This window comes from Gymnoscopelus braueri (genome assembly GCF_963280865.1).
Source record: "Gymnoscopelus braueri genome assembly, chromosome: 24".
Classification (NCBI taxonomy): domain Eukaryota; kingdom Metazoa; phylum Chordata; class Actinopteri; order Myctophiformes; family Myctophidae; genus Gymnoscopelus; species Gymnoscopelus braueri.
Window position 1 is genome coordinate 11,933,396 of NC_137626.1, and position 14,484 is coordinate 11,947,879.

Sequence of the window (14,484 nt, forward strand, 5' to 3'; positions counted from 1 at the left end):
TATTTTCAGCATGCAACCATGTGTAAAATCGGCCATTACGACGCCATCAAAGCACCGCCAAAATACACTTTAGTTGACTAAATCATTCGAAGATTTAGTCGACTATAATCTTATGATATTTAGTCGACTAAAACTAGACAAAAACTAAAATATGACTAAAACTAAAAGGCATTTCCAAAACGTTTTGAACAAAAAATATACAGTTTTCATGTACTATCGTTTATTAACATTGAACAGCACCTGTGCCTTCCTTCTATTTTATTTTATTATTATATAAGATGATGTTTGGCAGCATATGTGATCTTTGTGTCTTTTGTTTTATGTGTTTTGTTCTTGAAAACTTAATAAAATGTAAGTGAAAAAAAAAAACTAAAAGGCATTTTATTCAAAAGACTATCCCAAAACTAAATAATTATTTGCTGTCAAAATCAACACTGGTATTGGCCAGTGCGCTCAGTGCTATATATCCGAACACACCCATAGTTAGAATGCCCTGAGTCAATCACAAGACAAGGTCAATACAAAATAGTTTTACACAGCTGTTGATGTTGCCGTTGTTGCCAATTATGGTGCACTTTACACCCTAGTTGTTTACAACCGTGTTATTAAACTACAAACATGAGTGTTGCTCTGTTTTGCCTCACGATTTGATTTAACCCATTAAAACTTGAAGCCGATTCTACAAATGCCTTCTAAATCAGTTGTTCTCACACCTTCAAGATGTTTAAAAAGCGTTTTTGTGCCGCACTGCGAGCTTGTACATCTGCTATTTGAGTAACCCACGCAAAAATCTACAATGACACAGATGATTCCCCGGGTTTTAATGGGTTAATTGATTTGAACATCATTTTGACCGTTGTTGACCTTCTCATTCGTCCAGGAAAATGGCCACGTCGTCGAGGTCGACCGCCTGGAGAGCCAGGCCCACGACAACCTGGCGTTCGATCGTGGCAGCCAGACCGAGCTTTACCCTCCTCCTCCGCCCAGAAGCGGCCGTTCCAGGGCCACCTTCGTGCTCCCGGGCACACCGCTCCCAGACCGTCACGTCCGAACGGTGGAGAACCGACTGTCCGGCCTCAACGGGGTGTTCGCCGTCGGTTTGTCGCCGTCCAGCGGCCTGGCCACGGTGGACTACGACGCCTCCGCCATCGACGCCAAAGGGATCGCCCTGGAGATCGCCCTGGAGATCCAGGCCACGGGGATCCAGGCGGCGGTGCAGATAAAGGTGGAGGGCATGACCTGCCAGTCGTGCGTGCGTTCCATCGAGGGGCGCGTCGGCGCGCTCCCCGGCGTCGCGCACGTCCAGGTGCTTCTCCAGCGAGGCGTGGCGCGAGCGCTCTTCCAGCCGCTCCTCGTGACGCAGGAGGAGCTGAGGGAAACGATAGAGGATATGGGCTTCGGCGCCACTTTGATGGCGGAGGAGCCATCGGGGCCGGACGTAGGCGGCGGCGGCGGCGGCGGCTCCTGGCAGAGGCGAACGCCCGAGGTCGCCGTCTTGCATCTGTCGACGGAGGACGCCACCGTTTGGATCGGCGGAATGACGTGTGACTCTTGCGTGCGGTCCATTGAGGGGCGCGTGTCTCAGATGGCCGGCGTTCGTTCGATAAAAGTGTCGCTGAAAGGGGAAACGGGAACCGTGACCTTTGACCCGAGCGTCACGCAGCCGGAGCGGCTCAGGGAAGCCATAGAGGATATGGGCTTCGTAGCGTCACTTGAAGGTAGGTTTTGCATGTTACTGTGACACTCTGGAATCCCCATGGGCCCCATCGTGACAACACATCTCTGTCCGGTGGACAGTGGTGGAAAAAGTACTCAAATGTTTTACTCACTGCAATGTATAAATACTCTGTTACAAGTCAAAGTCCGGAATGCTAAATGTACTTGAGTAAAAGTATAAAAGTATTGGCATCAAAATGTACTTAAAGTACCAAAAGTAAAAGTAGTCATTATACAGAATGTCCCTTTTCGAGTTTTCTAATGTCAAATATTTTGAAAGTAGCAGATCTACAAGCTCACAAACATTGTGAGCTTGTAGATCGGCTATTTTCAAATGGCCGAAATGTATATAGGGCTGAAGTGGTTAATGTATGTTTTGTAATAATAATAACAATCTACAAAGTAACTAGTAACTAAAGTTTTCAAAAATTTGTATCGGAGTGAAAGTACAATATTTGCCTCTGAGATGTAGTGGAGTAGAAGTAAAAGTATTGGAAATTGGAAATGCAAATACCTCAAAATGGTACTTAAGTACAGTACTTTACAGTACAATAGTTTACTTGTATGCAGAGTACTTTTACATTGCAGTATTGATACTTTTACTTAAGTAAAACATTTGAGTACTTTTTCCACCACTGCAACACTGCTGAGTCGGCAGAGGCGGACATCGCCCCGCTCACAATGCGTCGCACGGCGAGCCGTTGTGAGTTTGTCGATCTGCTACATTCAGTCACGCGGGGGGCGGCTCACAACCAAATAGAACTGCAGGATTAAGTCGTTTCTTATTTGCTGTCCCTAGATGTCCCTACCATTGAGATATGGGTCTACATCGGCAGCTTTTGGAAACATTCCCCTTCTAGTATTAAATTCTGCATTGGTCCTGCATTAAACGGCGGACATTTTGTTTCGCGCTGATTTACAGTGTCGCACTGAGATATGCAGTACATGTACATTAACCCTTTAAGACCGGGAACGCATCTGTGTCATTTTTGGGCGGTGTAGCCGCCCCTATAAGTGGGGTTGGGACACCTCATTAGTATTAGTTTTCTGAACTGTGATTGGCCCACTTGGCCCACTTTCCTGTACTGTGATTGGCTGACTCTATTGGCTGACTCTATTCAGCACTGTGATTGGCTAGCGAGACACATGATGACATTAATAACCTATAAATAGGATTATGCACTTCCAAAAATCCGTTTTTTTGGGAAGTGAGCTTCCATCACTATGATGACCACTGTGATGACCACACCGCCCACTTCACACTGGGTGTGATTTTTTTTATTTCTTTGGGCTATTCAAAAATAGCAGATATAAAAGCTCATAGCGCGGCACCGAGTGCCGCGCTATGAGCTTGTAGATCTGCTATTTATTTTTTAAATCAAGATTTTTTTTTGCAAATCTTTGAATATATATTTTTTCAAAGCGAACATTTTGTAACTCAAATCTTTGCTTCTGGGGGTGCCTGGAACTTTATATTTGACAAATGTTTGCTTTAAAAAAAATATATATATAGTGGCACTCGGTGCCCGCACTATGAGCTTGTATATCTGCTATTTTTGAATAGCCAAAGAAATCTTAAAATGACACAGAGAGATGCGTTCCCGGTCTTAAAGGGTTAAGGTTCTGTGCATCTGTGGTAGCCTGGTTCCAGTCGAATCTGCCATTGCAAAAAAAATAAAAAAAATTGCAGATTAGGTCTGGCCCCTCTCAATAGAGATTGGATTTCTCTCCCTCCGAAGTTGTGAGGGACCAATCAGGGCCCGGTATGCAAATATGGGGCGGGTTTATCACCAGGGGCTTATGTACTGTGGCCGTGGTGTCCGTCGTTAAAGCCCTTTGGATCTACTGCACATCAAATTGTTTGTGAATTTAATATGACCATATTAGTGTATACAGTGGTGGACAGTAACTAAGTACATTTACGTAAGTACAATTTTGAGGTATTTGTACTTGAGTATTTCCAATTTCCAATACTTTTACTTCTACTCCACTACATCTCAGAGGCAAATATGGTACTTTTACTCCACTGCAATTATTTGAAAACTTTAGTTACAAGTTACTTTTCGGATATAAATTATGATATGATGAAACAAACATTAACCACTTTAGCCCTATTTTATACCTAGGCGATTTGAAAATAGCCGATCTACAAGCTCACAACGCGTCGCATCGCTTGTAGATTTGCTATTTTCAAATATTTTGTACTTTTTCTTTTTGTGCTTTAAGTACATTTTAGTGCCAATACTTTTGTACTTTCACCCAAGTAAATTTTTAATTTGGGACTTTTACTTGTAACGGAGGGCTTCTACACTGCAGTATTGATACTTTTACATATTAAAGTAAAACATTTGAGTACTTTTTCCACCACTGAGTGTATATAATATTGTGTATGTCTAGCCTATTGTTAGCTCAGCAAACATCCAGTTAAGCCTGAGACTTTCCCGTTACAGTACATCTCCGGTTGCCTCTCATCCATCAGAATGGTATTGTCAGGCACCACACAATTAAGCTTGATTTGTACTTAATTATACAATTTTGTTGCATGTCGAAAATAGCCGATTAGCTCACAACATCTGTGATGTATTTTGTGAGCTTTTAGAGCAGCTATTTTCAGCATGCAACACTGTCATACAATGGAGTATATGTTAAAAGGGATAGTTCACCCCCAAAAGACTTTTTTTCTATCGATTAGTCACCCCATGGAGACTTAGCCTCCTAAGCCAAAAATGTGATGACCTGCAGCGGTTCCGGTAGGAGACACAAAGAGTCTCCTTGTGTGTCCTACCAGAACCGCTGCCTACCGGTCCGCTGGTCATCAAATTATTGGCTTAGGAATGCGACAAAAACAAAAAAATATCCATGAATTCAAGTCTCCATGGGGTGACTCATAGATAGGAAAAAAAGTATGTTTTGGGTGAACTATCCCTTTAAAGATTAGATGGAAGGCAAAACGTCAGCACAGCACTTAGCTTCTATGAGTCATGAACAGTGGTGTAACTAAGTACATTCACTCAAGTACTGTACTTAAGTAAAATGTTGAGGTACTTTTACTTTACTGGAGTATTTCCAATTGTCTATACTTTTACTTCTACTCCACTACATCTCAGAGGCAAATATTGTACTTTTACTCCACTACAATTATTTGAAAACTTTAGTTACTAGTTACTTTAGATATAAAGTATAACATTATAAAACATACATTAACCACCTCCGCCCTATTTTATACCTGGGCTATTTGAAAATAGCCGATCTACAAGCTCATAACGCGTCGCGTTGTGAGCTTGTAGATCTGCTATTTTCAAACATTTTAGTACTTTTACATTTGGTACTTGTAACAGAGTACTTTTACATTGCAGTATCGATACTTTTACTCAAGTAAAACATTTTAGTACTTTCTCCACCACTGGTCATGAAGATGCCAAGGTGTTCTGTGGGCAGTGTTGCCAGATTCTGTGAGAGAAACAAGCAACCAGGTCTAGGAAAACCAGCCCAAAAGAAGCGACTATGGGCCACATGAGCACTTTAACACGTACATCAGCTATTTGAAAAATACAAGCTCACAACGCGTCGCGACGCGTTGTGAGCTTGTAGATCTGCTATTTTCAAATAAAAGCTTATAATAAGCAGATCTGGCAACCCTGTCTGTGGGTTGTTCGGCACTCGACCTTGAAGCAGATCTTATCGGCTTTTTGATCGTACAGCCGACTGATTGGCTCTTGAACTTGAACACAGCTGATTGGTTGTTACTGGCTTCACTGGCCTTACCGGCGAACGGGTCCGAAAATACACCCAGAGTCGGACGTCACACAATACGACCTCGTCTTTCCAAGGTTAACCCATTAAGACCTGAGGCAGATGAAAAAAAAATATTTTCAAAATTCTAACGCTTTAAAAAATACATATATATTCGAAGATTTGCCCCCAAAAAATCATGGTTTTACAAAAATTGCAGATCTACAAGCTCGTAGCGCGGCACTCACAAATCTAAAAATGACACAGATGCGTTCCCGGTCTTAATGGGTTAATATACAAAGTTATTCATTGGAATAAAGAATGTATGATATTATTATTATCATTATTATTATTATTGTTGTTATTATTATTATTATTATTATTATTATTATTATTATTATTATTACTATTATTGTTATTGTTATTATTATTATTATTATTATTACCCTTATTATTATTATGATTACTATTATTATTATTATTATTGTGCTTTATTTATACAGCACCTTTCAAAACAAAGTTATAAAGTGGAGACTCATCACAAGAAATAAAGCTAAATAAATGTGTGGAGTTTGCATGTTCTCCCCGTGTCCCCTAGGGTAGTTAATACCCTCACAAAAACATGCAGTATTCCTGGTCTCTATACTGCCTCCCCCTGGTCAGCCGGGGCGCCTGATGGAGGGGAAAGGAACTGGTTGGAATAACGTGTTCCTTCCACGCGCTACGTCCTACCGGGGGAAACTCCCCCTGTCCGGTGATAAGAAGCGGCTTGTTAGCTCCTCATGCATTGAAGGAGGCATGAGCTCAGCTCTAGGCTCTCCCTAGGCTGGCAGAGGGAGAGTAGCGCCCAGGATTACTTTTTGAATTTTTTTTACAATTGGCACTGGGTGAAAAAACTGGGTTACAAAATCGTGAGATTAAAAAAAAGCAAAAAAACATGACACACACAGCAAATGCAGCAGGACACAAAAGGTTTAAATATTTGGGGAATACAGGCAGCTTTATAAAACCGAGGTGTTATTGTTATTATTATTATTATTATTATTATTGCAATTTGTGTTAAACAAAATTAAACAAAATTGTGCCTTTAGCTGCCACTCTTACTTTAGGATGATTTTATACTGCATCGGGCGACCGTGTCACAAAGCAACCGATTTTCTTTGAGCGACGAGGCCGTGCCGCGACAAAGTTGGCTTTATCCAAGACCGTATACAACAGTAGAATAAACCTCGGTTTCTAGCAGTGGTGGAAAAAGTACTCAAATGTTTTACTTGAGTGAAAGTATCAATACTGCAATGTAAAAGTACTCTGTTACAAGTAAAAGTCCGGAATTCAAAATTTACTTGTGTAAGTACAAAAGTATTGGTATCAAAATGTACTTAAAGTACCAAAGTAAAAGTACTAAAATGTTTGAAAATAGCAGATCTACAAGCTCACAACGTGACGCGATGGGACGCGTTGTGAGCTAGATCGGCTATTTTCAAATAGCCAAGGTATAAAATACGGCTAAAGTGGTTGATGTATGTTTTATTATGTAATAATTTATATCTGCAAAGTAACTATTAAGTTTTCAAATAACTGTAGTGGAGTAAAAGTACAATATTTGCCTCTGAGATGTAGTGGAGTAGAAAATTGGAAATACTCCAGTAAAGTACCTCAAAATTGATCTCAAGTACAATACTTAAGTAAATGTACTGTAGCGGTGTAGAGTAAATGTTACTCTACACCGCTGGTTTCTAGACGGGGCCCACCTTACAAGTAACTGAAGTCGGTGCAGTGCGATGGTCGGAGTCACAGAGCACAAGGTGATACAGTATTCCTTTGCAACAGAGCACTCCGCTAACAAAGCGCCACACACATGGACGCTTGTCAAACTAATTTTCTCTCTAACCTGTGGGCCGCAGGGTTACCCTGGACACCAGACAAGTATCCCTTCTATTCTGGCACGGAGGGCCCTCGAAAATCAGTCTGTGCTTTCCTTTGTGGGATTTAATGACACGGTGGTTTGCCAGAAAAGAGAATTAACCTCGGGTGGATTATAAGCACAGTGTTTCACGTACCTTTTTTTCCAATTTTAAACTGTCAAGGTCATTCTGGGAGTTAGCAGTATAGGAGGATTACAGGGGAGAACACAGTTCTCTAAAACAGCGGTTCTCAAACTTTTTCGTGCCAAGGACCCCCAAAATGATATGTATTTGGCCGCGGACCCCCATCTCAAGAAATGTGTTCCAGTAGCAAAGATTTGAGTTACAAATGTTCGCTTAAAAAAAAAATATATATATATATATTCAAAGCTTTACACAAATTTTCATGATATTTAAAAAATAGCAGATCTACAAGCTCATAGTGCCGCGCTATGAGCTTGTAGATCTGATATTTTTTAATAGCCAAAGTATAAAATTGTGATGCTATATTAACACATTTTGCTGGGGACCCCCCTGGCACCCCCCCCCAAGGACCCCTGGGGGTCCCCGGCTCTTCTAAAATGTCTAGAGTAGTTTGAAATGGAGTGAAAGCTCCATTGACCACTTTGAACCATGTCATAGACAAAATGCTTCATATTTTAATTCAAAATCTTCAAAAAGTTAAAAGAAATAGTGAATGTAGTACATCTACGAGCTCACATGTTGCATCAGAGCACGTTGTGAGCTTATAGATCAGCTATTTTCACTATTCATCCACTACTACCCTTCGTAGTATATAGCGCTTAAGTGTTTAAACCATATGTTAGATTACCATTGGCCTCGATCTCCAGGCTTTTATTTTCCTTCGCGTTTTTCTCAAAAATAAAGCCTGGACCAGGCTGTTGAAATTTCTGGCATAGGAAGTGGGAGTCAACCTTTCATTTCCCCAACCAACCAGATTGCAGTGGGCGTCGCTCCAAATGTTGTGACGTCAGGGCTCTCAATCCTGCATATTAGGGGGAGGAGGAGGGGCACGGGGCGGGGCGGGGCGGGGGCGGGCGCAGAGATCGGTAAACCAATAGGAGCCGGATGTTTTCTCCTGAGATTTTGAATCCGCCCCTCTAGACCAGATATCAGACGCGCTAGGGCAGGCTAGATTACCATAGACTGTAGGCCAGTAGTTCTCAAATTGGGCCGCTGTTATCTCGCCACTTACGTAGAGTAAACTGCAGTGGTTCTCAAAAATGTTCATGCCAACGGACCCCTAAATTGATATACATTTGGCCGCGGACCCCCATCGGAAAATGTTGTGCCAGGGACCCCCAGAAGCAAAGATTTTAGTTAAAAATGTTCGCTTTAAAAAATATATATGTTCAAAGATTTGCACACATTTTCAAGATTTTTCAAACATAGCAGATCTACCAGCTTGTATATCTGCTATTTTTGAATTGCCAAAGTATAAAAGGTCATAATTATTCTGATGCTATATTTACACATTTTGCTGGGTACCCCCTGGAACCCCCTCAAGTACCCCTGGGGGTCCCCGGACCCCACTTTGAGAACCAATGGTATAGTATACTGCCTTGTGTGTGTCTCCTCCTTAAGAACCTGTCTCCGGTCGTAACGATAACCAAAGTAACGGCAGTAAGTCCAGAGTTCCTTCTCCACACGTCAGCCCCACGTCCCCCGGCCTGGTGTCCCTGCAGCGCCACCACGAGGCGGGGGGTCCAGCCGGCGACTCTGGGTCGAGCTGCCCAGCGGACTCTGCGGCGGCGGGCGCCACGGTACAGAAATGCTTTGTCCGTGTGACGGGCATGACCTGTGCCTCCTGCGTGGCCAGCATTGAGAGAAACCTGCTCAAAAACAAAGGTAAACGGTCCAGTTTTAGTGATTTAACCCATTAAAAGCCCCGGGAAAAGCATCTTGTGGTCATTTTAGTAGTTAATATTAGTGTCACAATCGTTTTAACCCACTTTAACCCATTAAGACCTGGGGCCGATTCTACAAATGTCTTCTAAATCCTAACGGTTTTCTGAAAAAAATAACAAAAAAAACGTATGTCGCTATATCAGTGGTTCTCAGACTATTACGTGTGTGTGTGTGTGTGTGTGTGTGTGTGTGTGTGTGTGTGTGTGTGTGTGTGTGTGTGTGTGTGTGTGTGTGTGTGTGTGTGTGTGTGTGTGTGTGTGTGTGTGTGTGTGTGTGTGAGAGACATATATTTTCTATATATCCACATATATGAATATGACATATATGCAGAATATATTCTGGATATACTTGCCATATATTGGCATATATTTAAAATAACACCATAGCACCACCATTAGCCTTTTCATGTCACACACACCCTCGCGCACCACAGGGGGTGCGCGCTAGCCTGGTAAACCCCCCTCCCTCCGGAAATCTCATTTGCATTTGATTTGCATTTGGCTCTGTCATGATTAATTGACCACATATATGAAGTTAAACAACCATCCAAACGATATCTTAAAAGTAAATTCCGTGCCTCAAAAAATACGTTTGAGAGCGTTTTAAAGTTTTAAAACCGTAGCGGACAGACAAGATGGCAGCCCGTTCCATTTTTGTCGGTTCCATCCGGTTTCACTCGAACTCGCCGCCTGATTGGCCAACCCTCGCTGTCAGTCACAGAACATTGAGCGAGGACACTGATAGGACAGTTCATGTTACGAACTGTGGAGAAACGCCCAGACAGGCCTGTAGGCCACTTCTGAAAACAAATGGAAATGAGTTTTCCGGAGGGAGGGGTTTACCAGGCTAGGTGCGCGCACCACAGTTTGGGAATCCCTGCCCTAGGCAAACACAGAGGAGGGAGCGCACACCTGTGTTGATGAGGTGCTGTCCACGGCAGGTAACAGTGTTGACAAAGGATGAGGCCGGATAGCTCTTAGCCACCATGCAAAAGGTTTATTAAAAAGAAAACCAACGTTTCGACAGTAGTAGTAGTCTTCCTCAGGATTGTTTTTTATGTCAAGGAATCCCAAAATTATAGGTATTTGGCCGCAGACCCCCATCTCAAAATGTGTTGTTCCAACTTCCAAGGACCCCCAGAAGCAAATATTTGAGTTTAAAAAAATATATATTCAAAGATTTGCACAAATTTTCAAGATTTTTCAAAAATAGCAGATATACAAGCTCATATGAGCTTGTATATCTGCTATTCTTGAATAGCCAAAGTATACAATAATGGTTTAAGTGGTTACACAGATGCTTTCTGGTTTTAATGGTTAACCCTATCTTACACTTTGGCTATTCAAAAATAGCAGATGTCTCCTAGGGTCGGTAATACCCTCACAAAAACATGTAGTAATCCTGGTCGCTATACCGCTTCCCCCATGACAGCCGGGGCGCCTGATGGAGGGGAAAGGAACTGGTTGGAATAACGTGTTCCTTCCACGAGCTACGTCCTACCGGGGAAACTCCCCCCTGTCAGGTGACAAGAATCATGCATTGAAGGAGGCATGAGCTCGGCTCTGGGCTCCCTAGCCTGGCGGGGGGAGCGTAGCGCCCAGGATCACTTAGATAATTGGCACCGGGTGAAAAAAGGTTACAGATCTACAAGCTCGTAGCACGTCACTTTGTGGATCTGCTATTTTTGAAAAATCATGACAATTTGTGCAAATCTTGAATATATATATATTTTTAAAGCGAACAGTTTTGTTTTACTCAAATGCTTCGAGGGGGTCCCTGGAACAAAACTATTTCAAGATGGGGTCCACAGTCAAATACATATAATTTTGGGGGTCCTTGATATGAAAGCACCACAGCATAAGTTTTTCAGAAAACTGTTGAGCTTTAGAAGACATTTGTAGAATCGGCCTCAGGTCTTAATGGGATAAAATATCTATACTACAATCCGCAAACTGGCTGTACGAACGAAGTGGGAATTGGGAACGAAAAAACTGCGCACTGCGCATGCGTATTCACCAGTGTTGCCAGATCGTGCGCGAGCAACAAGCAACCAGCTTCATGAAAAAACACAAAGCTGCGCGCTGCGCACTGCGCATGCGTCCACGCACTTTCTCTAACCAATTTACACCCACTTCACGCTTACAACACCTGGACATGGCAACCCAACATCACTCTCCGAGCCTATCAGCGTCGTCGCTCATCGTTCTGTGATTGACAGCAAAAGTTGGCCAATCAGGTGGCGAGTTCGAGTGAGCCCGAATGCAGCCGAGTGCAGCCTGAAAAAAGACGAACGGCAGCCATTGCGAGTGCCTTCACTTCTTACTTTCGGCTATAAAACGCTCTCAAACTTCTTCTTTCAGGCACGGAATTTACTTATAACATATCGTTTGGATAGAATTTAGTTGTTTCACTTCATATGTGTGGTCAATTATTCATGACAGAGCCTATTTAAAAATAAAAATTCAGAGAACCGGCAGGGGCGGCCAGTCACACGCATGTATCCGAATAAGGGAACCTATTTTGGGCATGGCCATCTCAAAAGTCCTGTTGCGTCACATTAGTCGCGGAAACGCGCCAGAGACGGGGAGAGAGTGACACCACGCACGTCTCTGTGTGTGTGTGTGTGTGTGGTGGGGGTGGGGCGGGGGGGACAGCCATGCGCGCACACAGGGAGAGAGGGTGGGAGAGAGAGAATAGTCAGCCAATAGTCAATATCATAAGATTATAGTCGACTAAATCTACAGTTGATTTAGTCGAGTAAAATGTATTTTGGCGGTGCCTTGATGGCGTCGTAAAGGCTGATTTTACACTTGGTTGCATGCTGAAAATAGCCGATCTACAAGCTTGTGAGCTTGTAGATCTGCTATTTTCAGAGCGCAACACCCCGAGCGCAACCGAGCATAGAATGACTTCTACTGGATCTCTTCTCCGCTAACATTTTAGTCTAGTTTTTATTTGTTGACGAAATTGTCAATTTATTTAGTCTTAGTTTTAGTCGTCATAGCCTAGTTTTTATTTTTGTTTTTACGTAGTTTTCGTCAGTGAAAAAAGGTAGTCGACGATCATTTTTCGTCATAGTTTTAGTCGACGAAATCAACACGGTCCTTCCTAAACCGGACTCATTCACTGATCTTCTCGTCTATTGTATTGTTTTCAAGGGATCATCTCGGTCCTGGTGGCCCTCATGGCTGGGAAGGCAGAGGTCAAGTACAACTCCGACGCCGTCGACGCCGCCGGAATAACTAAACTCATTGAGAACCTGGGGTTCGGGGCCACGTTGATCGAGGACAGCGCCATGACGCACGGGAAACTGGACCTCGTCGTAAGTCTCCACACATAACCCGATACCAGTGGTGTAAAGTAACTAAGTACATTTACTCAAGTACTGTAGTTAAGTACACTTTTGAGATTATTTTTTTACTTCGCTGGAGTATTTCCCATTTTCAATACTGTTACTTCTACTCCACTACATCTCAGAGGCGAATATTGTACTTTTACTCCACTAAAATGTTTTGACAACTTTAGTTACTTGGCAGATTTTGATGCCAATACTTTTGTACTTTTGCTCAAGTAAATTTTGATTATCGGACTTTTACTTGTAACAGAGTATTTCTACACTGCAGTATTGATACTTTTACTTAATTAAAAAAAATTAAGTACTTTTTCCACCATTGCCCGACACTGTAGCATCCTATAAAGACATGTCCCTTCTTCTTCTTACAATTCATCCATATACAGAGTAAAAAACCATAAGAGGATATACACTTTAGGATAGAAAAACACACCTTTTTAAAAAGCCACAATGTGTTTTGTCCCTAAATGTCCCCTGTAGATATCAGGCATGACATGTGCATCATGTGTCCATAACATCGAGTCCAGACTCACCAAGACCAAAGGGATTCTCGGGGCCTCCGTCGCCCTGGCGACCAAAAAAGCCCACATCGAGTTTGATCCGGACGTTCTCGGGGCTCGAGACGTCATCAGAATCATTGAGGTAGCTGTTATTTTTTTATTTTATTCTTTTTTTTTTTTTCATTTTATTGCAAACCTTTACAGTGTTTCCCCTAGCCAGAAGCTGAAGGTGTGGGGGAGGACTGCCCCGAATTTCTTTGGGGTGGTTTTGGGTTCTCAAAATGCATATTTATGCTCAAACACAAAGTTTTATATAGTACATGTGCACAGTAATAATCCTGCCTGAGAGCATTTGAGCATTATATCAATGCATTTGAGCATTTTTTCTGTAAGAAAAAAAAAGAAATCATACTGTGGCGGTCGGATTTAAGGGGTGACGGCCCGCCACTGCTTAATGCATATAGGGGAAACACTGCTTTATAGCTCTATGCATTGTGAAGACATTCACAGGTGTTGCCAATGATACTAATGTAGGCTCTGTTCCATTCTGGTCAAACACAGTCAGGGTTGACGCTGGAAACACTCTGCTACACCAGTGGGTCTAAAATGTGGGTCCAGGGACTCTCATGGTTCCTTAAGGGGTTTCCAAATGGCCCCTTACGGGTGTGTAACTCTGAGAGTGTACAAATGGAACCAAATGGACCCTTACGGGTCCATTTGGTTCCATTTGTACACTCTCAGAGTTATGGGGGTCGTGGAAATTGAAAAATCTGAGAACCACTGGCTGCGGGTACATGCACCATCATGTATTCATTCAGAATGAATTCATTCCGAATGAACTCATTCCGAATAGAGGAATCTGATCCACTCACCTGTTTACATGGGACCTGAATAAAAGTATTCCTTGTCTACATGACCAAAGCATTCATTCGGAATATAACTTTTGACATGCGCAAAGTGGTTCCCGCCTACGCCCGGGCATGGACCAGGGGCCACTACCCGGAGCAGAGCTTCCCCTGGTGGGCATGGGAGGAGGCAATGAATAGCCCCCTTGTGCCTCAGCAGCGGAGGTCTGTCGGTCGTAGACAGGCCGGTAAGCAACGCACCGACTCCTGGCCAGGCAGCGTTGTATGCGGTACAAGCCTGTGTTCCTTTGTTATCGCCGTTTTAATGCAAAAGTAGCAGATCTACAAGTTCAGACCAGTTTATTTTTTTGTATTGGTACCAGACACGGTAAAACGTAGGCTAGCCTATACTATTTGTCACATTTCTCATGTAGGTACGATGACGTCATCACGCATTCGCACATGGTCATTATAATAATAAATAATAATACATAAACACCGGACCG

General features: G+C 42.8%; 1 protein-coding gene across 1 annotated transcript in view; it reads left to right on the forward strand.

The window, feature by feature from the left end:
• Positions 1 to 1,165: 1,165 nt before the first annotated feature.
• atp7b (ATPase copper transporting beta) overlaps positions 1,166 to 14,484 on the forward strand; it is a gene marked incomplete at its 5' end in the record, with an annotated part of 59,690 nt that continues 46,371 nt past the window's right edge. Inside the window, 4 exons of the mRNA XM_080421947.1 lie at positions 1,166 to 1,718; positions 8,958 to 9,221; positions 12,440 to 12,603; positions 13,114 to 13,275. Of these exons, the coding sequence (XP_080278073.1) occupies positions 1,166 to 1,718; positions 8,958 to 9,221; positions 12,440 to 12,603; positions 13,114 to 13,275 (1,143 nt within the window). The remainder of the gene's footprint in view (positions 1,719 to 8,957; positions 9,222 to 12,439; positions 12,604 to 13,113; positions 13,276 to 14,484) is intronic.